Below are 21320 nucleotides of genomic sequence, written 5' to 3'. Positions count from 1 at the left end.
CCCTTTGTTCTTTTTTTTTTTTTTTTTTTGAGACGGAGTTTCGCTCTTGTTACCCAGGCTGAAATGCAATGGCGTGATCTCAGCTCACCGCAACCTCCGTCTCCTAGGTTCAGGCAATTCTCCTGCCTCAGCCTCCTGAGTAGCTGGGACTACAGGCATGTGCCACCACGCTCAGCTAATTTTTTTTGTATTTTTAGTAGAGACGGGGTTTCACCATATTGACCAGGATGGTCTCAATCTCTTGACCTTGTGATCCACCTGCCTCAGCCTCCCAAAGTGCTGGGATTATAGGCATGAGCCACCGCGCCCGGCCCCCTTTGTTATTTTATGAGACACCAAGGCTTAGTTTGGGCTGGCTGTGAATTTAAAGATAAACGCTCTGTAAATATTAGTAGAACTGCTGTTGGGTGAGGCAGAAATCATGAATGTGCAAGACTGAAGTTGGGAGGTGCCGAAGGAGGAGTGGCTCTTCCTGTCGGTGTCCTCACACCTGGGGTGATTCTGTGAGTCAGTGGGGTGTTGTGAGTCACTGGAGACTGATAATCGCTGTGAGGCTGACAGTTCGAAAGCTTCACGTAAGGGAGTGACTCAGGGTCACCCTGTAACAGTATCATCCCCTTGCTCACCTGCTGCTCTGCTGTCCTGGGTGGGGGCCAAGGGGTCCATGTGCCATCAGGAATGGCCGTGTGTGTCCATGGGGGCAATTCAGCCGCGGAGGGGGCCCTGTGTGGGGACTTCCCTGAGCTATCGCAGAACAGGAGTCAAGAATGGGTTCTGGAGCCCTCCCGCAGCCTGCACAGACAGGCTGCTTCTCAGTGCTGGTTCTGGCAGCCTTCTGTTGCACGAGCAGAAGCCCAGCTCTGGGGCATAGGCAGTGGAGGGATGTGTGGGATCAGGGCCCTGAGAACTGAGAGGCAAGGGGCCTCGGGACTGTGGAACCCAGTGGTGTTATTGGGGGCTGTTTCTTTGCATCTTTCACTCTGCCTCTGCTGTGTCAGCACTGGGCTCAGGCTGGGCACCCTCATGGCTGGCACTCTCGTGGCTGAGAATGGCTGCATCAGCTCGGGGCATCTTGACCCCTCCAGCAGGAGGGAGAGCAGACCTCTCCCATCCAGGTGTGCAAGCGAGAGACCAGTATTCCCGGTGACTGGACTGGCTTAAGACATGTCTGGCCTGACCAGAGACTTTGACCTAGGGGTGGTATGTCTGCTGACTGGCTTAATGTATCAGGTTGGGTGAGGGCAGCTCAGGGCTGCCTAGAAGAAGTGGGGAGGAAGGCAGGTAGGTTGGGTGCTAACAATTGCTAACACATTTTGACACATCCTGTTCCAAGTCCAAGCTCCTGCATGAATTAATTCTGTTCTGCAAGGCAGGCGGTGCCATTATCTCCATTTTATGGATGGGGAAACTGAGGCAGGAAAGTTCAGTAACTTATCCACCTCTCATCACTGATATGTGGCAGAGCCAGGATTAGAACCAGCCCATGCCCATAGCCAGGACCTCCCTTTTTGAGCCCAGCAAGCCTGTGCTGCCTGGTCAGCTAGTCACCTGACCCTTAGGCTAGCTCTCCTGAGAACTCACTGTGCCCCTGGGATGTCCCAGGCCTCAGCAGTTGTTGGACCCTCTCAGGGCTCTGACCCCAGCTGGGTGCACTTTCCTTTCACTGGAACCTGGCAGTGGTCTGCCCTTCACAGGGGCTGACCTGGCTGTACCTGGGCACCCCGGGGAGGCCTCAGGTCTTTTTTTTTTTTTTTGAGATGGAGTCTTGCTCTGTCACCCAGACTGGAGTGCAGTGGTGCAATCTTGGCTCACTGCAACCTCTGCCTCCTGAGTTCAAGTGATTCTCCCACCTCAGGCTCCCAAATAGCTGGGATTACAGGCGTGCACCACCATGCCCAGCTACATTTTGTATTTTAGTAGAGATGGGTTTTACCATGTTGGCGAGGCTGGTCTGAAACTCCTGACCTCAAGTGATCTGGCTGCCCTGGCCTCCCAAAGTGTTGGGATTACAGACATGAACCACTGCCCCTGGTCTGGAGCCCTCATGGTCTTTCTTTCTTTTTTTGTTTTTTTGAAACAGAGTCTCACTCTTGTTGCCCAGGCTGGAGTGCAATGGCATGATCTCGGCTCACCGCAACCTCTGCCTCCTGGGTTCAAGCGATTCTCCCACCTCAGCCTCCCGATAGCTTGGATTACCGGCATGTGCCTCCACGCCCAGCTAATTTTTGTATTTTTAGTAGAGACGGGGTTTCTTCATTTGGTCAGGCTGGTCCTGAACTCCTGACCTCAGGTGATCCACCTGCCTTGGCCTCCCAAAGTGCTGTGATTACAGGCCTGAGCCACTGTGCCCAGCTGTCTCATGTCTTTCTATAGGGCTTAGACAGCCCTGTAGCCCTGCACCCTCATCAGGGCCCTCTTCCTGGAAAGAAGCCAAAAGCCCTTTTCCACCTGCCTGACACACCGAATGCATTTATTTCCTCCCACAGGGAGAGCTCTGTTGTCCTGCCCTGGCGACCTGAGGCAAGATGGGGGCCTGGTCTTGGGCATCCAGCCTCCTTTCCCACAACTGGCTGGTTTTCCTTTCTGGAGGTTCTGGGCACACACATGACCTCTCTCCAAACCCTGACATTGAACACTTGGCCTGCACCCCCATGAGTGGGCATCTGAGACTCAGTACAGATCAGGGGCTTGGGGGCTTTGGGGCATGAGAGTATTTCTTAGGGTGGGTGAGAACAGTCAGGTTACGTTGCAGGCATGTCCCCTGCTCTCTCCCATATGCTGAAGCCTCCTAGGCAGAGACCCTGGGGATGGGGGTGCAGGTTAGACAGCCCCCCAACAGCTCTACCTCTGGCCTGGGTCTCTGCAGGAGCCCAAGTCCTCAGGGCAGCTCATGGCCGAGTGGGGCCTGGATGATGTGGACTACCTGTTCTCGGAGGAGGACTACCACACGCTGACCAACTACAAGGCCTTCAGCCAGTTCCTCAGGTGGGCAGGGGCCAGGGCTGCTCTCGAGGCCTGCACCGCCCCTGGGAGGGAGGCAGAGGAATGAAGCCTGGGCTCCTGGGGTAGGGGTGAGCTCTGTCAGACAGACTCAGCAACCTGGGGGAGCTGGAGGGAGGGGCAGGACGCCCTCATGCTAATAGACCGCCAGGCCTTCCCTTGCGGGGCCTGGCCCTGGGCCCTCGAGTCTCTTCCCCTTGGGGAAGGTGGTTCCAGTCTTTCCTGGGGCGTCATTCACCACCATGGCCTCTCAGCTCTGTCAGAGGTGGGATGGAGACTCTGAGGCCACTGTGGCCCCTCACGTCTTTTTTTTTGAGGCCGAGTCTCCCTCTGTCGCCCAGGCTGGAGTGCAGTGGTGCGATCTCGGCTCACTACAACCTCCGCCTCCTGGGTTCAAGCGATTCTCCTGCCTCAGCCTCCTGAGTAGCTGGGATTACAGGCACGCGCCACCATGCCCAGCTAATTTTTGTTTTTTTAGTAGAGACGCGGTTTCACCATGTTGGTCAGGCTGGTCTCAAACTCCTGACCTCGTGATCTGTCTGCCTCGGCCTCCCAAAGTGCTGGGATTACAGGCGTGAGCTAGCATGCCCGGCTGGCCCTTCAAGTCTTGCAGCGCCTGAAAACCCAATGGGAAAATAGTCAACTGTGTGGACAGGAAGCTGGGTGGGCTGTGGTCAGCGGGTTTCCTTGCCTAGTTTCTCTAATCAGGAACCCAGGGCTCTGCCACAGCGTGGCAGAGGGGTGGGCCCTGCGGGGGGTTGGGTGGGCTTCTCATCCCACCTGGCCCTGCTCTCACCCTCCTGCCTCTCCCCACACAGGCCACTCATCGCCAAGAAGAACCCGAAGATCCCCATGTCCAAAATGATGACTGTCCTGGGTGCCAAGTGGCGGGAGTTCAGCGCCAACAACCCCTTCAAGGGCAGCTCGGCGGCAGCAGCGGCGGCAGCAGTGGCTGCAGCTGTAGAGACTGTCACCATCTCTCCTCCACTAGCCATCAGCCCCCTGCAGGCGCCCCAGCCTGTGCCTATCCGCAAGGCCAAGACCAAGGAGGGCAAGGGTGAGGCTGGGGGTGGGTGGGCACCTAGTCCTGCTGGGAAGAGGCCCCCTCAGACCCTGTAGGAGAAGCCATGGGCAGACCTGGGCACAGGGGGTGATTGGGACAGACCATTATGGGGGGAGGGGGGTGGCTGGGACAGACCCTGGTGGTGGGGGGCAGCTGGAGCACACCCCCAGGCAGGGAGGGGTGGCTGGGGCTGACCTGGGCAGGCAGACCCTGGCAGGGAGGGGCGGCTGGGGCTGACCTGGGCAGGCAGACCTGGGCAGGGAACAGAGGCTGGCTGTTCCTTATTCAGGGCCCTGTGCCCGTGACCTTTGATTGATGGGTTCTTTCTCAGCAGTGAGGCAGCATGGTCACCTCTGTTGTGCCTGCCTACCTTTTGGGGCTGGTGGAGCAGAGGCGGTGATGTGGGCAGAGGTTTGGGAGGTTTTAGCCTGGCCAGCCAGGAGGCCCCCTCGATGGGGCCTGGAGGGAGTGCAGAAACAGAGGTGGGCAGAGTGGAACCGCTCCAGCCCTGGGCTTCTGGGAGTTGGCAGGCTCTTGGGTTTGAGGCTGTGCCATTCCTGGGGAGGAGGAGGAGGCCCCAGTTGAGCCCATCTCTCCCTCTTGTCTGCACACCCACTGTGTGCAGGGTGGTTCTCCAGGCCCTTGGCCAGCGTAGAGCATGGAGGCCCTGCCCCTCCAGCTTTAGGATCTGGGAAGCAGGCAGGAGCTGGGGCAGGGACTGGGCACGGCCAGGTTTGGCTTCCCAGGGAGGCTGTTCTGGGACAGGCCTGGAAGGAGGTCAGACCCAGATTCTGCCTCAGTGGCAGGGCATCTGAGTGGGGAGGGTGGGGGCAGCAGAGGCCCCCTGTGACTTGCAGGCCATGGGGAGAGAGCTTTCTGGGCAGGGGTTTCTGGCTTTTTGGAGGTTGGGGACATTGATCTCCCCAGGGCTGTCAGTCACCAGCAACTCAGCTTGGGTGCCCTGATTCGGGTTTTTTTTTGACAGACTTTTCCTCTGTCTTCCAGGCTGGAGTGCAGTGGCATGATCTCTGCTCACTGTGACCTCCATCTCCTGGGTTCAAGCAATTCTCCTGCCTCAGCCTCCTGAGTAGCTGGGATTACATGCGTGCACCACCAACACCTGGCTAATTTTTTGTATTTTTAGTGGAGACGGGGTTTTGCCATGTTGGCCAGGCTGGTCTTGAACTCCCGACCTCAGGTGATCCGCCCACCTTGGCCTCCCAGAATGCTGAGATTGCAGGCGTGAGCCACTGCATCCGGCTAATTTGGGTTTGGATGGAAGGGTCTGAGGGGGCTTTGGGGATCCCTTCTTTCAGCCCCAGGGAGCTTTGGTTTCTGGGGGTTGTGTCTGGTACCATCATGCCAAGTCTCTGACGGGAGCCTGGTGGGCAAAATGACAAGGGTCAGAGCCTGTTCTCTGTCCTGCTCCATCTGTCCGGATCACCAGGATCTCAAAAGGGGTTCCCAGCCCGCCCCTGTCTGCCCAACCCGCCTTGTTTTCTCGTTTTCTCGTTTCCTCTCGGGCTCCAGCTGCTAAGCTATCGATTCCTTGAGCTGCTTATTCAGAGCTTGGAAAATTGAAATAGATTTTCTGAGGCGTCACACAGGGTACAGCTGGGCTTCTTGCTACATGTCCCTGTGTGTGGTGTGGCCAGAAGAGGGCCTGGGGAGAGGCCGCCTTCCTTCTGTGGTGCCTGCATCCCTGCCTCCAGGCCCCACTTCCTTCCTGGGTCATTACTCCAGGTAGTTATTGCCCTGTAGCCAGCTCCATAAAAGCAGCCTTTGCCCTGCTGGTCCTTTCTGGGGTTAACCGGCAGAGGTGGCGTGGTCTTGGGTGGGACCAGCATTGTCTGTCAGGCAGGTGGAAAAAGGGCTTTTGGCTCCAGGACGTCTCAGGCATGGATCACAGGTGGGCGGCTGTGCCTTCAGTGGCTTTGCTGGCTGTGGGGGCTGGCTAGTGCCTCCTTTCGGTGGGTGGAGACAGTACAGGGGCTCCTCCCAAGAGGCCACATTTCTGTGGGTCATGGACCGGGGGCAGCATGGTGGTCAGAGCCGCCTCCGGTCAGAGCTGTTATCTGGTTTTTGCCTCACTTGCTGTGTGATTTTAAGCAAGGGGTTCACCTCTCCAAGCCTCAGGCGTCTCATCTGAAAAGGGGTGATGGTAGAAATGACCCTTTCCTTATTGGGTAACTGAGAGCTCAGTGAGATGATGGCAGGAAGCAGCCCTCGGTGGTGGCAGTGGTTGGCTATGGTCACTGCTGTTTTTCAGGGCCTGGAGTGCGGAAGAAGATCAAAGGTTCCAAAGATGGGAAGAAAAAGGGCAAAGGGAAAAAGATGGCTGGGCTCAAGTTCCGCTTTGGAGGGATCGGCAACAAGAGGAAGAAAGGCTCCTCGGTGAGTGTGTGTATGTGTGCACGTATGAGCGTGTGTGTGTGTGCTCGTGGGTGCATACGTGCATACGTGTGCTCATATGTGCGCATGTGAGTGTGCATGTGTGCACGTGTGTATGTGCTTGTGTGTGTGTTTGTATGCATGTGTGTCTGCACATGAGCACACAGGGGTCAAGGAGGGCCTTCAGGTCATTATGAACTAGCTGAGGCAGGTCCTACCCTCCTCTACTTTCCTTCTGTCCTACATGCAGGCGTGCTGGGGCTCAGTTTCTCCATTTGTGTGGTGAGAGGTTTAGACTGAATCCTTCCAAGGACCCTTTTACCTTGGACTCTGTGTAGGAGTGCTCCCCTGGCTCACCCTCCTGAGCTGGGAGCTTCAGTCCTGGCTCCTGTTGTCCACAGCGCAGCTCCATTTGGGCAAGGTGGAGGAATCTGTCCTGGTGGGGCCTGGCCGCTGCCGTCTCCTCTCATGGGGAGTAGCTGCATGGGGGCTGGAGCCTAGGGAAGTGGCATGTGGGCAGGATCAGGCTGGCTGGAGCCCCAGTTATCTACCCCTGTCCTCAGGGCCAGCTCCGGGCCCAGGCTCAGATGCTAGGCCCAGGTCTCACTCAGCCTTGGGGCCCCCCTTTGGAGGGCATTTGCCCTCCTCACCCCCATGGGTAGCTGCCTCCCTTGCTCACCCCAGCCCTGCAGTTGGGTGGAGTTGGAAGCTCTTTCCCTGGTCCTTGGCAGAAGCCAGTGTCAGGTCTGGAGGGAAGCGTGGGGAGAAGGATTGGTCCGCCCTGGAGCTGACAGTCCAGTTCAGTTTAGCAGGTATTTGTTGAGCACCTACCGTGTGCCAGGCCCTCTGCTCAGCCGTGGTGGGCCCTGGTCCTGTGGCACTTGTCACCTGGCAGGCATGTTCTCTGGTGGAGAGCCTGTGATGTACTAGTGAGACAGGACAGGCCAGACCTGGCACACAGGCAGCCGCAATAGGTCCAGTAAAGGAGAGATCTGGGAAGACTCCTTGGAGGAGGTGTCCCTAGGGCTGCCTCTTGAAGGATGTTTAGGAGTTTGGCAGGACAGAGGGCAGGGTTTGGGGAGCTTTTCGGAAGTGGAAATTGTGGGGAGTGTCTGATGCTAGAGAGCAGGACTCTGGGAGGGTGGTAGGACATCAGGCTGTTTGAGTGGGCTGTAATGTGAGGTTTCCAGCTGTGTGGGAGGCTGAGGTGAATCACAGGGAGCACTGTGTCTCTGGAGCCTCTTCTGTGCTTTGTCCCACCCCACACTGCCAAAGCCAGTGAAGCCTCATGAGGCCCTGGGATCACAGGACCCTGTCCTCCCCTGCAGAGTGAAGAAGACGAGAGGGAGGAGTCAGACTTCGACAGTGCCAGCATCCACAGTGCCTCCGTGCGCTCTGAGTGCTCTGCAGCCCTGGGCAAGAAGAGCAAGAGGAGGCGCAAGAAGAAGAGGAGTAATAGGACTCCCCTTCTGGAGGGTTCTTGGTTTGCTGGGTGGATGTAGGGGGGCACAAGTAGAACTCTGTCTGGAGGGCTCTCAGCCTGCTGGGTGGATGTGCGGGGCATGGAACCTCCCTGTGGGAAGCAGGGGAAGGGCATCCTCATGCCTTGGCCAGGCGGGGCCCTTAGTTTCCCACACGACCCTGGTCTCTACTGTCTGGGGAGGGGCATCCTGTCCCAGTGAGGAAAGAATAAGGAACCTATGGTGGGAGCTATCCCAGGGCATTTGCATTGGTGACTGGAGAGGAAAGTACTTCATCCCATTGCCACCCTCCCATTCAGTCACCCCCACCCACTTAACACCCATCTGTCCCCTCAGCCCCCTTCCCATCCCTCCCTCCCTCTCCCTCCTTTCCTGTCACTTCCTTTTATCCATCCATCCATCATCCATCTATCCATCCATTCGTCCATCTATTTATCCATTCATCCATCTATCCATCATCCATCATCCATTCATTTGTCCATCCATCCATCCGTTCATCCTTTTGTCCATCTATTTGTCCATCCATCCATCCATCCATCCATTCATCTTTCTACCCATCCACCTCCTACCCTTCCTTCCTTTTCTTTTATCCATTTTCTATCTCCTCACCCTTTTACTACGGCAACCATCAGTCCATCCACCCACCCACCTATCCATCCACCATCTATTAGACATCTACTCTGTGCCTGTCTGGCCTGGGGTGGTGCAGGTGGTTGTGTGCTGGGAGTTCCATGACTGCCCCTCCCTCACCCTAGTTGATGATGGTGACGGCTATGAGACGGACCACCAGGATTACTGTGAGGTGTGCCAGCAGGGTGGGGAGATCATCCTGTGCGACACCTGCCCACGGGCCTACCATCTCGTGTGCCTGGACCCAGAGTTGGAGAAGGCTCCCGAGGGCAAGTGGAGCTGCCCTCACTGTGTAAGCCCTGACAGAGCCCCGGGCTGGAGGCGGGGCCATGCCTGCTCCCACACCCCTTTGTTCCCTTGTGGGGGCAGAATGCCTACAGGTACTGTGGGGGAGGGAGTTGGGGCCCTGGTGGAAGGGGTGCCTCCACCTGGCCTCCTCCCCCAGGAGAAGGAGGGGATCCAGTGGGAGCCGAAGGACGACGACGACGAAGAGGAGGAGGGCGGCTGCGAGGAGGAGGAGGACGACCACATGGAGTTCTGCCGCGTGTGCAAGGACGGGGGCGAGCTGCTCTGCTGCGACGCCTGCCCCTCCTCCTACCACCTGCACTGCCTCAACCCGCCGCTGCCCGAGATCCCAAACGGTGAATGGCTCTGCCCGCGCTGTACTGTGAGTGTTCCGCCCGCTCCGCGCCTGACGCCCCGCCCCACCCCAGGAACAGGCCCCGCCCCCAGAGGAAGACCTGCCCTTCTCGATAAGCCCCGCCCCCGCCGGCTCCGGCCACGCCCCGGTAGCCGATTTTGCAAAGCCCCGCCCGCGCCGCTCGAGACCCAGCTCACTCTAGGCTCTCCGCCCCACCCCCTCGCTGCTCCGCGTCTGACTGCCCTAGAGACCGGAGCCTTGAATGTGAGGACAAGGTGGACAGGTGTGGTGACCGTGCCAACACCACAACCACTGTTCAGTGACCACGTGCTCTGCAAGGGCTCCACATCCATCACAGTGTCTTTTTAACATTACTGGGTGTTCTGGCACCCGGCATTTTATTATTTCCTTTTTAGGTGAGAAAACTGAGGCTTAGGGAAGCAGAGTGACCTGCCTAAGGCCACACAAGGGCAGAACTGTCCACTCAGATTCAGGTCCCTGGAGCCACCCAGCCAGACCTGGCTCCTGTTCCAAGGCTGGGGTAGGGAGAGGGTAGGAGGCTTTTAGGGCCGAAGCCTCAGTTTCTGCAGGAAGAGGGGCACCCTCATCCTTCGATCCCCAATCACAGTAGACATTGAAAGGCCCCTTGTTCTGAGCTGTCTGCCCTGCCAGCCGCAGTGCTGGATCCCCACCCCTCAGGTCCTGGGCTGTGCCGCCGTTCGCCCTGGGCCGTCCCGTGTGCATCTGAGCTTGTGTTGTGTGTGTGTGTGTATGTGTGCGTGTGCATCTGTGCACATGCCTGTTCGTCTCTGTGTAGGGGCCTGGGGAGGATCTTTTTGAAGGGTTCAGCCTTCTGTGCTTTCCTACAACTGATGGAAGGCCCTGGGGATGGGAGGGAGGCAGGAGTGAGTTCCTCCAGCTTCTTCTGTGCAGGGTTGGGATGGGGCTGGGAGGGTCCACGGCCTGGGTAGGAAGGGTCCCCTCTTCCACTGTCTCCAGAGCCAGTGGAGGAGCCTCTCCTGCCTCCCACCTCCTCTTCCTCTTCTGCCTCTCGGCCTTTGCTGTCACCAAGGCCAAAGGGAGGCTTGCTGTGTAGTGTACATTGCACCTCCAGCATGCCTTCAGGTGTGAGGAGGCACCACAATCCTGGTAGGTGGAGGAAGGGGTGGGCCATTGTACAGATGAGAAAGCAGACTCAGGAGGCTTGGACGAGTTTCTGAGGACAGGCAGTAGCCGAGGTGGGACATGCTGTCCCCAACAGAGCTGTCTCCCTGAATCTGTAACCCCCGACCCTGTCTAGCCAGGCTCAGCACTGCTTCCTTGGAGGGCCGAGGCTGCTCCCACACCTCTCAGGGCACAGCATCTGTCAAGGCCCCTGCAGTGTGTCTCTGGGCTGCCAGAGACCGGGCCTCATTGTCCCAGCCCAGACGCACCGTGCCTGGGTACAGCCCTGCCCCGGGTGAGGGTTGGTGGATGTGGCTGCCGTGTCCTTGAGCTCCAGGCATGGGGCTCATGCTCCCTGGGTGCTGTGGGTCACGCAATGATGTGACCTCTTTTCAGAGGGCAATGAGCAGACCTAAGATAGGGAAGTCCAGAATCTCAGCTTCTGCTCCCTGCTCTGCTGTCCCTTGCTGAGGTGGGCCTCAGTTTCCCCCTTTGCCGTATGCATGTGGCAGTCTCACCTACCCTGGCTCAGATATTCTGGGTGCTGATAAGTTCACCATTGAGTGAAAGGGCTGTGTGGACTCACAGACCCCCACTGCCCGTGTCCTGCGTGCGTGGCACACGCGGCTCCTAAGGACGGATGGTTGTCATGGCGTTACTGTGGTGCTGTTCTGACTTGGGGACCATGCCGCTGATGGGAGGGAGGCTGCATGGCAGCCTGCTGTCATGGGAGCCTCAGGGTGGGGCCCTGCAGCTGAGCCCCACCTTGGGGACCCTTCTCTGTCCACAGTGCCCCCCACTGAAGGGCAAGGTCCAGCGGATTCTACACTGGAGGTGGACGGAACCCCCTGCCCCCTTCATGGTGGGCCTGCCGGGGCCTGATGTGGAGCCCAGCCTCCCTCCACCCAAGCCTTTGGAGGGCATCCCTGAGAGAGAATTCTTTGTCAAGTGGGCAGGGCTGTCCTACTGGCACTGCTCCTGGGTGAAGGAGCTACAGGTGAGTGTCGGGCAGGGTGGCTGGGCCAAAGCCCACAACCTGGTGAGCCCTGGACCCTCCAGGGCTGGTGGGAAGGGGCAAAGCACCTCTGACTGAGGGGTGCTGTTGGGAGTCAGGAGACTGCTGAGGGGGAGGATTGTCTTGCCTAGGACCTGGGCTGGGGCTAGGAGAGCTGGGTAGGGAGATGCAGGGGGCCACGGCCCCTCTCCCCTCTGTGACTTGTGCCTCCTCTGTGAGCAGCTGGAGCTGTACCACACGGTGATGTATCGCAACTACCAAAGGAAGAATGACATGGACGAGCCGCCGCCCTTTGACTACGGCTCTGGGGATGAGGACGGCAAGAGCGAGAAGAGGAAGAACAAGGACCCCCTCTATGCCAAGATGGAGGAGCGCTTCTACCGCTATGGCATCAAGGCAGAGTGGATGATGATTCACCGAGTCCTGAACCATAGGTGTGTGCCTGCAGACAGCCGCCCTGCCCATTGCTGGGGCCAGGCTGCGTCAGCTCCTTGGCTCTGTAAAATGGGTGCAGGGCAGGGCACGAGCGTCCTTGCTTTGGGGCTGCCATGCACAACCACATGTGGGCATGGCAGGGGCACAAGGAAGGGGCCCAGGGCTCCTGCTGCTGGAGATCTGCCTTACCTGCTGGAGGGGCTGTCCCGTGCACGTTGGCACACTCATACCCACGTGTTCACACCCTTGGTGGGTCGGTACTCTCATGCTGGGTTAGTGCTTGATTACCAGCAGGAGGGTTCTAGGATGCGGGAGGCCTGAGGTGTGGGGGTTTGTCCACATTTCCCCCACGTTTGTAACAGCAGCTGGCCTACCCCAGGAGGGAGTTGTCTTGTTTTCACCTCTGTTTTGCTGATGTGAGAATAGGCTGAATCACACAGCTATGGGGCAGAGCTGGGATTTGAACCCCATGCTTTCTGATGGCAGGACCTACTTTCTTAGCCCCTGCTGCATCCGCCAGTGCCCCAGCAGCAGGTCTTCCTGGAGCAGTCTGGCCATTTCCTGGGACACCTTAGCAATCAGAGTCTGCTGCAGGGAGCCTGAGGCAGGAGGCCCATGGGTCTTGGTTTTGATTTGGTGGATGGGGGGAACTCCTGCCGATTCTCGAGTTTAGGTGCTTGAGAACTGGTGGTGGCTGACAGATGGGCTTGTGCTTCTCACCCGGTGACCCTGTGGCCTCTGACTTTGAGGGGTTTAGCATCTAGTGGCCTCTGTCACTCAGTGCTTTTGGCTTCAGGCAGTTGTTGGGCAGAGCAGAGGTTCAGAGCCTGAGCCAGATGTTCAGATTTCAATCCTGGCTCTCGACTGCTGGGCTTTGAGGCCCTTGTGGGAAACAGTCTGGCATGAGGATGACGGGAGCTTGCCCAAGGCTGGCTGTAGGTGATCTTCAGGAGGAGGGGTGCGGAATTTTAAAAAGCTTCCCCCCTTCAACTCTGGGACCCCCTCTTTTCCTTCTCATTCCTCCTGAGAATGGCCCTTCCAGCGTCAGCTCCTATGGGAACCTGAGCCCAGAAGTGAACTGGCCCACGGTTTTCTACCTTTACCAAATTGCATGCTAAAAATATACATGGTAATTTTTCTCTCTGCCCCAAAGTGGGACAGGTGAATTCCTCCCAGATTTATTCCTGCAATCTGCAAAACAATCAATTATGTATTGGAAAACAAACAAATATCGGTTTCCATGGTAACTGGGGATGGGTCTTTCTCTTGGCTCACTGCAACCTCCGCCTCTCAGGTTCAAGCAATTCTCCGGCCTCAGCCTCCGGAGTAGCTGGGACTACAGGCGTGCGCCAGCACGCCCAGCTAATTTTTGTATTTTTAGTAGAGATGGAGTTTCATCATGTTGGCCAGGATGGTCTCGATCTTTTGACCTCGTTGTCCGCCTGCCTTGGCCTCCCAAAATGCTGGGATTACAGGCATGAGCCACTGTGCCCAGTCTGGTCTTTCTCTTAATGTCCCCCAGGCCTGCAGCACCTGCTTCTCACCTGGTCTGTGCACCTGTGTCAGGGATCCATGCCCTACCTCAGCCCTGCAGCACTCCTCTGGCCTGGTTGCCTTAGCCTGGGTGGGGTGGGAGGCCCTGAGGCCCCTCCCAATGGCCAGAATCAAGCTGTGTGCTGCCGGGCTTGGTCACTGGGTCCCTGTGCCCCCAGAAGAGACTGCCTCACCTGCAGGAATTGCATCCTTACCTACTTTGCAGAGACAGCTTCTCACCCTACATGGGCACTGCAGGAGTCCTCCAGGTATTTTAAGTTAGAAAACCGATTCCATGGGCAGGAAAGAGAACTTTCTAACTTAGAAATGCACAACTCCTGTGAAAATCCAGACCCCGTGCCAAATGGGATTCATCCCTGCCGCAGAGGCTGTGAAGGATGCTGGAGGCTGGCTTGTTGCTCTTCTGTTAGCTGGTTTCAGTGTCCCTCTCGGTCTCTGTCGAATCCCCTCTCATTCACTGTGTGGCCTCAGGCAAGCTGCTACACCTCCCTGGAGCAGCAGTACCCTCCTCCTGGCTGGGCCTAGGATCTGAGGGCACCCTGGGAGGTGCCCTTCATCAAACCTGTGTGGTGGCTACTGCCCTGAGCAACGCACGTCTATTCACTATGTTGCAGCTTTGACAAAAAGGGGGATGTGCACTACCTGATCAAGTGGAAAGACCTGCCCTACGATCAGTGCACCTGGGAGATCGATGACATTGACATCCCCTACTACGACAACCTCAAGCAGGCCTACTGGGGCCACAGGTGGGCCTTGGGGATCGGCTGCTGGGCACGGGCTGCCGAGGCCTGCTCCTGGGCTGCGCCCTGCTCACCTGCGTCCAATGCCTTTTCCCAGGGAGCTGATGCTGGGAGAAGACAGCAGGCTGCCCAAGAGGCTGCTCAAGAAGGGCAAGAAGCTGAGGGATGACAAGCAGGAGAAGCCTCCGGACACGCCCATCGTCGATGTGAGTGGGGAGGGCAGGGCAGCAGTGGGCGGGGTTGCCAGGGCCTGCCCACCCCAGACTGGAACGTGCAGTGGGGGCGTGTTCTCAAAAGGACGTTTTCTTGGGCCCTCATGGCTTATGCACACGTGCCCACGTAGGCTGGGACAGCTGGAAGGTCCCTCCTAGCACCGCAGCAGACACGCTACTTAGATACCACTCTCAGCTGGGAGGAGACCCAGGGTGACTCACTCAGCAGAGCTCCCTGGGTGTCCGCTAGCGCCTGGCCCTGTGTTGGCCCTCAGTAGAAGAGGGGCAGTGAGCCCTGGGCAGCTGTTTCAGAAGACACACTGTCTTCTAGGGGCCTGTGGCAGGTATCCACAGAACTCCGAGGGCCTGGCCTGGGACTATCCCATGCCTGTTAGATGCTGGGGAAAAGCGGGTGGGTCTGGTCCATGGGGAGGACTGCATGGGAGCCATGACCTTGAGCAGTATCAAGAGGCAAATGGACCAGGCACGGTGGCTCACGCCTGTAATCCCAGCACTGTGGGAGGTGGGAGGACCGCTTGAACCCAGAAGTTTGAGGCAACATAGTGAGATCCCACCTCTGCAAAAAATTAAAAAATTATCCAGGCATGGTGGTGTTCCTGTGGTCCCAGATACTAGGGAGGCTGAGGTAGGAGAATCCCTTGAGCCCAGGAAATTGAGGCTGCAGTGAGCCATGATCGTGGCACTGCACTCCAGCCTGGGCAACAGAGACTCTGTCTCAAAAAAAAAAATAAAGCAAATGTCTGGATCAAGTGGAGGAGCCAGTTACTGGGGGCATTGAGAGTGCCCCAGATAGACATTTGTTTTTCTTGTTCACCCAACGAATAGTGAAGAAGTGACGCATGTCCCAGGCACTGTATGGGGCTCTAGAGGAGGTGGTGAACAGGACCAAGGTGGTGATGACAACCTGGGCTCAAAGTCAGAGAATTCAGCAGCTGAGAAATTTCCCTGAGAAGGAGAAGTACAGGGCCGCCATGGGAGGACATTGTAGGAACACTTCAGCCGGGGTGGGAGTCAGGGAGAGCTTCCTGGAGGAAGAGGCATTCCATCCAAGATATGAAGAAGAGTTAGAAAGACAGGGAAGAGTGGGAAGAGTGTTCCAGGCAGAAGGAATTGCATGCACAGAGGCCTCTAGGGTGGACTCTGGTGGCCCAGGATCTGGGGCGTGTCTGAACCGCTGCCTCTCTTGCAGCCCACGGTCAAGTTCGACAAGCAGCCGTGGTACATTGACTCCACAGGCGGCACGCTGCACCCATACCAGCTGGAGGGCCTCAACTGGCTGCGCTTCTCCTGGGCCCAGGGCACTGACACCATCCTGGCCGATGAGATGGGTTTGGGCAAGACGGTGCAGACCATTGTGTTCCTCTACTCCCTGTACAAGGAGGTGGGCAGGTGGGATGGGTGGCCAGGAGGTGGGGGCTGGTCCTGGCCGAGGGCGGGCAGTCTCACGGCACTGGCCTCTCTCTCCAGGGCCATTCCAAGGGGCCCTACCTGGTGAGTGCGCCCCTCTCCACCATCATCAACTGGGAACGCGAGTTTGAGATGTGGGCGCCCGACTTCTACGTGGTCACCTACACAGGGGACAAGGAAAGCCGCTCTGTGATCCGGGAGAATGAGTTTTCCTTTGAGGACAATGCCATTCGGAGTGGGAAGAAGGTGTTCCGCATGAAGGTGGGGGCTCGCCATCCTTGGAAGGACGGTAGAGAGGCCCCGGGTCTGGTTCGGGGACCACAGGTGTCCTGCACTCCTTTGGGGTCCCTCGACCCGGGAGGGCTACTGAGGCTAGCAGGCTCTGAAGGGCTTGTCCTAAAGGCAGAATTACCACATGTCAGTTTTCTGGGGCTCCTGTAACAAGTGTCACAAATGGGAGTGGCTTCAAACATTCTGGAGGGCCTTCTGCCTCTGAAGGCTGTAGGGGAGGACTCTTCCTTCCTCCTTCCAGCTTCCTGGTGGCAGCAGACATTCACTGGCCTACAGCTGTGTCAGGTCAGTTTCTGCCTCTGTTAGCACATGGGGTTTTCCCCTTCATGTCTCTCTTGTCCTAGAAAGACATCATTCATACTGGATTTAGGACTCACCCCAATCCAATATGACCTCATCTTAGCTAATTATTATTTTATTTATGTATTTATTTTTCTGAGACAGGATCTCACTGTGTTACCCAGGCTGGAGTGCAGTGGGACCATCTCAACTCGCTGTAATCTCCCACCTCAAGTGATTCTCTCACCTCAGCCTTACCAGTAGCTGAGTCTCCAGGAGCACACCATCACACCTGGCTAATTTTTGTATTTTTTTGTAGAGACAGGTTTCACCATGTTGGTCAGGCTGGTCTTGAACTCCTGACCTCAAGTGATCTGCCCTTCTGAGCCTCCCAGAGTGCTGGGATTATAGGAGTGAGCCACTGCCTCTGGCTCCAATTAGTTATTATTATTTTTTGAGACAGAATCTCACTCTGTTGCCCAGGCTGGAGCGATCTCAGGTTACTGCAACCTCTGCCTCCAGGTTCAAGCAATTCCCATGCCTCAGCTTTTAGAGTGGCTGGGATTCCAGGCATGTGCCACCATGCCCAGCACATTTTTTGTATTTTAATAGAGACATTTGGTTTCCTTGTCCTCCACACATGACCTGTGTCATCCAGGCTGGTCTCAAACTCCTGAGCTTAGGCGATCTGCCTGCATCAGCTTCCCAAAGTGTTAGGATTACAGGCGTGAGCCACCGTATCCGGCCTGAGCCTCTACATTTCTAAACACTCTCCACATTGAGGAGCAAGGACTTGCAGCCGTTGGCCCCTGGAAAGATGAGTGCTGCAGCCTTGGGGGCTGGTAGACCCTCTCACAGGCTCTTGGACTCTCCCATGTCAGCTTTCTCCACCGTCTCCTGCTAGTTGTGGCACTTAGGAGATGCTTGGAAACTGCTGAATGAGTGAATGAATCCGTGATCCCACAGGTGACTTTGTAGATGGATGAGCCCCTGGATCAGTTAGACACAAAAAGAACCTCCCCTGAGCCCCCACGGGGATCCTGCTGTGTGCCAAGCACTTCGCTGATTTGGCTTTTCTATTATATTTACTATTTAATTATTTAATTGTTAAAAGTTGTGGTAAAAAACACATGTTGTAAAATTGACTGTTTTAACCATTTTTAAGAGTACAGTTGAGCCGGGCGTGGTGGTGTGTACCTATAGTCCTGGCTACTTGGGAGGCTGAGGCAAGAGGATTGCTTGAACCCAGGAGTTCGAGGCTGTAGTGTGCTATGATTGCGTCTGTGAACAGCCATTATACTCTTGCCCGGGCAACATAGTGAGACTCCGTCTCTTAAAAAAAAAAAACAACAGCCAGGCGTGGTGGCTTATGCCTATAATCCCAGCACTTTGGGAGGCTGAGGCAGGTGGATCACCTGAGGTCAGGAGTTTGAGACCAGCCTGGCCAACATGGTGAAACCCCATCTCTACTAAAAATACAAAAATTAGCCGGGTGTGGTGGCATATGCCTATAACCCCAGCTACTCAGGATGCTGAGGCAGGAGAATTGCTTGAACCTGGGAGGTGGAGACTGCAGTGAGCCGAGACTGCGCCACTGCACTCCAGCCTGGGCAACAAGAGCAAAACTCCGTCTCAAAAAAACAAAACAAAAAAACCCAACCAGAAAAAAAAAAAGCTCAATAGTGTTAAGTACATTCACATTTTTTGGGTTTTTTTTTTTTATAACTCTGGAGAATATACCAAGTAACATTCACATTGTTATGCAGCCAATCTCTAGAAATCTTTTCATCTTGCAAAATGGAAATGCTGCCTCCATTAGACATGAGCATCCTCCGCCACCTCCAGCCCCTGCAGCCACCATTCCACTGTCTCTATGAGGTTGACCACTCTGGGTACTTCATATGAGTAGAATCAAGAAGCATTTGTCTTTTTGTGACTGGCTCATTTCACTGAGCAGAACGTCTTTGGGGTCCATGCATGTTGTAGCATGGGTCAGAATTTCCTTCCAAGGCTGGAGAACATTCCATCACACGGACAGACCACGTTTTGTCTGTTTGTCTGCTGAGGGGCACACGGATTGCTTCTAGTTTTATTGGCTGTTAGTGATGCAGAAGGGAAGTAGTATGGATGTGCGGATATCCCTTTGGGTCCCTCCTTTCACCTCTTTTGGGTGGAGCTGCCGGATCATATGGAAATTCTTGTTTTGACTTTTTGAGGTGCAGGCTTAGCCCTTTGAGTTCTTGTTGCAGGTAAGCTGTGATGGCACCCCTGCACTCCAGGCTTGGGGGTGGGAGTGAGACCCTATCTCACTGCTGCTGTTAGGAGAGGAGGCCATCGCTGTTGCATTCTGTTTCCTTCTCCTCCACAACCACCCTCTCTCAGGGCTGTGCTCTGGGCCTCGGTGGATGCCCCTCTGCTCGGTGGCCAGCATGTGCCCCTCTGGTCCCAGGCTGGCCGGCCGGAGGCTCCCTGGAGCATTTGTGGCTCATGTGCCCGCCTCCTTCTTGGTTCGGTCTCCTCGGACTGTGATCCGCCCGCTCTACTCCCAGCCGTCTCCTCCCCAATGCCCCTCTTTTCTCCAGAAAGAAGTGCAGATCAAATTCCATGTGCTGCTCACCTCCTATGAGCTCATCACCATCGACCAGGCCATCCTGGGTTCCATCGAGTGGGCCTGCCTGGTGGTGGATGAGGCCCACCGCCTCAAGAATAACCAGTCCAAGGTAGGTGGCACCAGCCGCCAGACCCCAGAGCCACCTGGGGTGAGGGGCCGCCTAGAGTCCCCTGACAGGCCCCCTTCTCCTCTCCTCAGTTTTTTAGGGTCTTAAACAGCTACAAGATTGATTACAAGCTGCTGCTGACAGGGACCCCCCTTCAGAACAACCTGGAGGAGCTGTTCCATCTCCTCAACTTCCTGACTCCAGAGAGGTTCAAGTGAGTCACGTGGATCCAGCTGGGGAGGCAGTGGTGGGGCTGGGGTGGCTCCAGTGAAGACGGATCAATAGCCCTTCCCGGCTGTGAGATCTGCTCAGCTGTAACTTCATTAGTAAAATGAGAGCGTTAAATGATGTCCCTGCTTTGACCTCCTGCAGGAGCAGGGTGTTGGGGCGGGTGGCACAGGCAGATGAGGGTGTCTGATAAATAGAAACTGCTGCTAATACCACGACTTTTCTTTAGCTCTGCCCTAGACCACCCGGGGCCCCTCCTGGGCTCCTATCCCTGCCTCTACTCCCCTGGCAGATTCCCTTCCCTCTGCTGAGACCCAGGTGATTCACATGGGCAACTGTGGTGGAGGCAGAGGCAAGTGCCTGGGGGGCCGGAACCCATTGCCCCAGCCTCCTCATCTTCTTCACCTACCTCCATTTTCCTGCTCAGAATTGGGGGTTCAGGGTGCAGAGTGCCGAGTTTGGAATCAGGAGATGTAGATTTATTTATTTATTTTTTAGAAAGAGTCTCACTCTGTTCCTCAGGCCGGAGTGCAGTGGCGTGATCTCAGTTCACTGCAACCTCTGCCTCCTGGGTTCAAGTGATTCTCCTGCCTCAGCCTCCCAAGTAGCTGGGATGACAGGCGTGTGCCACCATGCTCGGCTAATTTTTGTGTATTTTTGGTAGAGATGGGATTTCACCATATTGGACAGGCTGGTCTCGCACTCCCAACCTCAGGTGACCCACCCGTCTCTGCCTCCCAGTGTTGGGATTACAGGTGTGAGCCACCAGGAGATGTAGATTTGATGGCAGGTTTTGGCACAGCTGGACTGTATCAACTCGGGCACTCATCAGACTCAGTTTCCTCATCTGTTATCTGGGTAGCAGAGAGCTCCTGTCCAGGATGGTTTTGAGGGTGGAAGGGTGTCCAGTGTCGCTGAGGAAGAGAGGGCTGTGATGTATGGGGGCGACACAGGCTTAGACAGAAGTTGAGATGACAGCCAGGGCTCCCTGGTCCACCAGCCAGCCAGCCGACATGGGCTGGGCGCTCAGCACCCTGCCTCTTCTGCCCGGGTTCTCTGTTCCTGGTTGTTATCTCAGCTCTTTGTTGCAGCAACCTGGAGGGCTTCCTGGAGGAGTTTGCTGATATCTCCAAGGAAGACCAGATCAAGAAGCTGCATGACCTGCTGGGGCCGCACATGCTCAGGCGGCTCAAGGCTGATGTGTTCAAGAACATGCCAGCCAAGACCGAGCTCATTGTCCGTGTGGAGCTGAGCCAGATGCAGAAGTGAGTGACAGGCTGACCGGGAGCAGCCTGTGTGCCCCTTCCCCTGGCCTGGTCTCCTGGGTTGCTCTTCAGCCTCACTGAGGCCTGGGCTCATGCTTTACATACGCTTTCTTCCTGGGGCTTCCTCTCAGGTTTTAGTGACCAGAGTTTGGGCCGCTTGAGTTCTAGCAGTGTCCCCCAGTCATTTGCAGGGGACTCCAGGCCAGTGGCTTCCCTTCTTGGGGCTCCCTTGAGTCTCCCTATAAACGGGTGCTTGGCCACCAGCTTCCAGTCCCGCTACAGAGCAGAGGCGGGTCTGATCAGGTACACCCAGCCTGCCTTTCCCCATGCCCCGCTGCAGGAAGTACTACAAGTTCATCCTCACGAGGAACTTTGAGGCGCTGAACTCCAAGGGGGGCGGGAACCAAGTGTCGCTGCTCAACATCATGATGGACCTGAAGAAGTGCTGCAACCACCCCTACCTCTTTCCTGTGGCTGCCGTGGTAGGTTCTCCCCACCCATCATGGCAGATTCTAGGGGGCCGCTGTGCTAGGTGCCTGTGGCCGCTGTGGTAGGTCCCTGTGGCCGCTGTGATAGATTCTCTGGCGATTGTGGCGGGTTCTCTGTGGCTGCCGTGGTAGATTTCCCTGGCCATCATGGTAGGTTGCCTGTGGCCTCTGTGGTAGGTGCTGGGGAACCTATCGTGGAACCCACCGTTGTGGTAGGGTTGGTGTGGCTGTGCGCCATGCCTGGGAACAGGGGGCCTGGAGCCAGGGCCAGGGACCCACAGTCTACCCCGCACTGTGGA

General features: G+C 56.5%; 1 protein-coding gene across 18 annotated transcripts in view; it reads left to right on the top strand.

Moving 5' to 3' along the window:
- The window catches only part of CHD5 (chromodomain helicase DNA binding protein 5), a 75917-nt gene that overhangs the window by 20431 nt on the left and 34166 nt on the right, over window positions 1-21320 (top strand). For 17 of the 18 annotated variants that reach the window (XM_054236854.2, XM_035307496.3, XM_078330184.1 and 14 more), the window contains 16 exons: window positions 2867-2985; window positions 3819-4057; window positions 6333-6457; window positions 7783-7906; window positions 8691-8857; window positions 9011-9232; window positions 11160-11366; window positions 11607-11818; window positions 13988-14119; window positions 14211-14319; window positions 15536-15727; window positions 15814-16014; window positions 18906-19043; window positions 19133-19254; window positions 20360-20533; window positions 20874-21015. In XM_054236854.2, the coding sequence (XP_054092829.1) occupies window positions 2867-2985; window positions 3819-4057; window positions 6333-6457; window positions 7783-7906; window positions 8691-8857; window positions 9011-9232; window positions 11160-11366; window positions 11607-11818; window positions 13988-14119; window positions 14211-14319; window positions 15536-15727; window positions 15814-16014; window positions 18906-19043; window positions 19133-19254; window positions 20360-20533; window positions 20874-21015 (2625 nt within the window). The remainder of the gene's footprint in view (window positions 1-2866; window positions 2986-3818; window positions 4058-6332; window positions 6458-7782; window positions 7907-8690; window positions 8858-9010; window positions 9233-11159; window positions 11367-11606; window positions 11819-13987; window positions 14120-14210; window positions 14320-15535; window positions 15728-15813; window positions 16015-18905; window positions 19044-19132; window positions 19255-20359; window positions 20534-20873; window positions 21016-21320) is intronic. The other variant, XM_054236855.2, reaches the window with a different exon arrangement.

Source organism: Callithrix jacchus, chromosome 7, assembly GCF_049354715.1.
Source record: "Callithrix jacchus isolate 240 chromosome 7, calJac240_pri, whole genome shotgun sequence".
NCBI classification, from domain to species: Eukaryota; Metazoa; Chordata; class Mammalia; order Primates; family Cebidae; genus Callithrix; species Callithrix jacchus.
The sequence above is the reverse complement of the archived record's forward strand: the minus strand, read 5'-3'. Positions and strand labels throughout refer to the sequence as shown.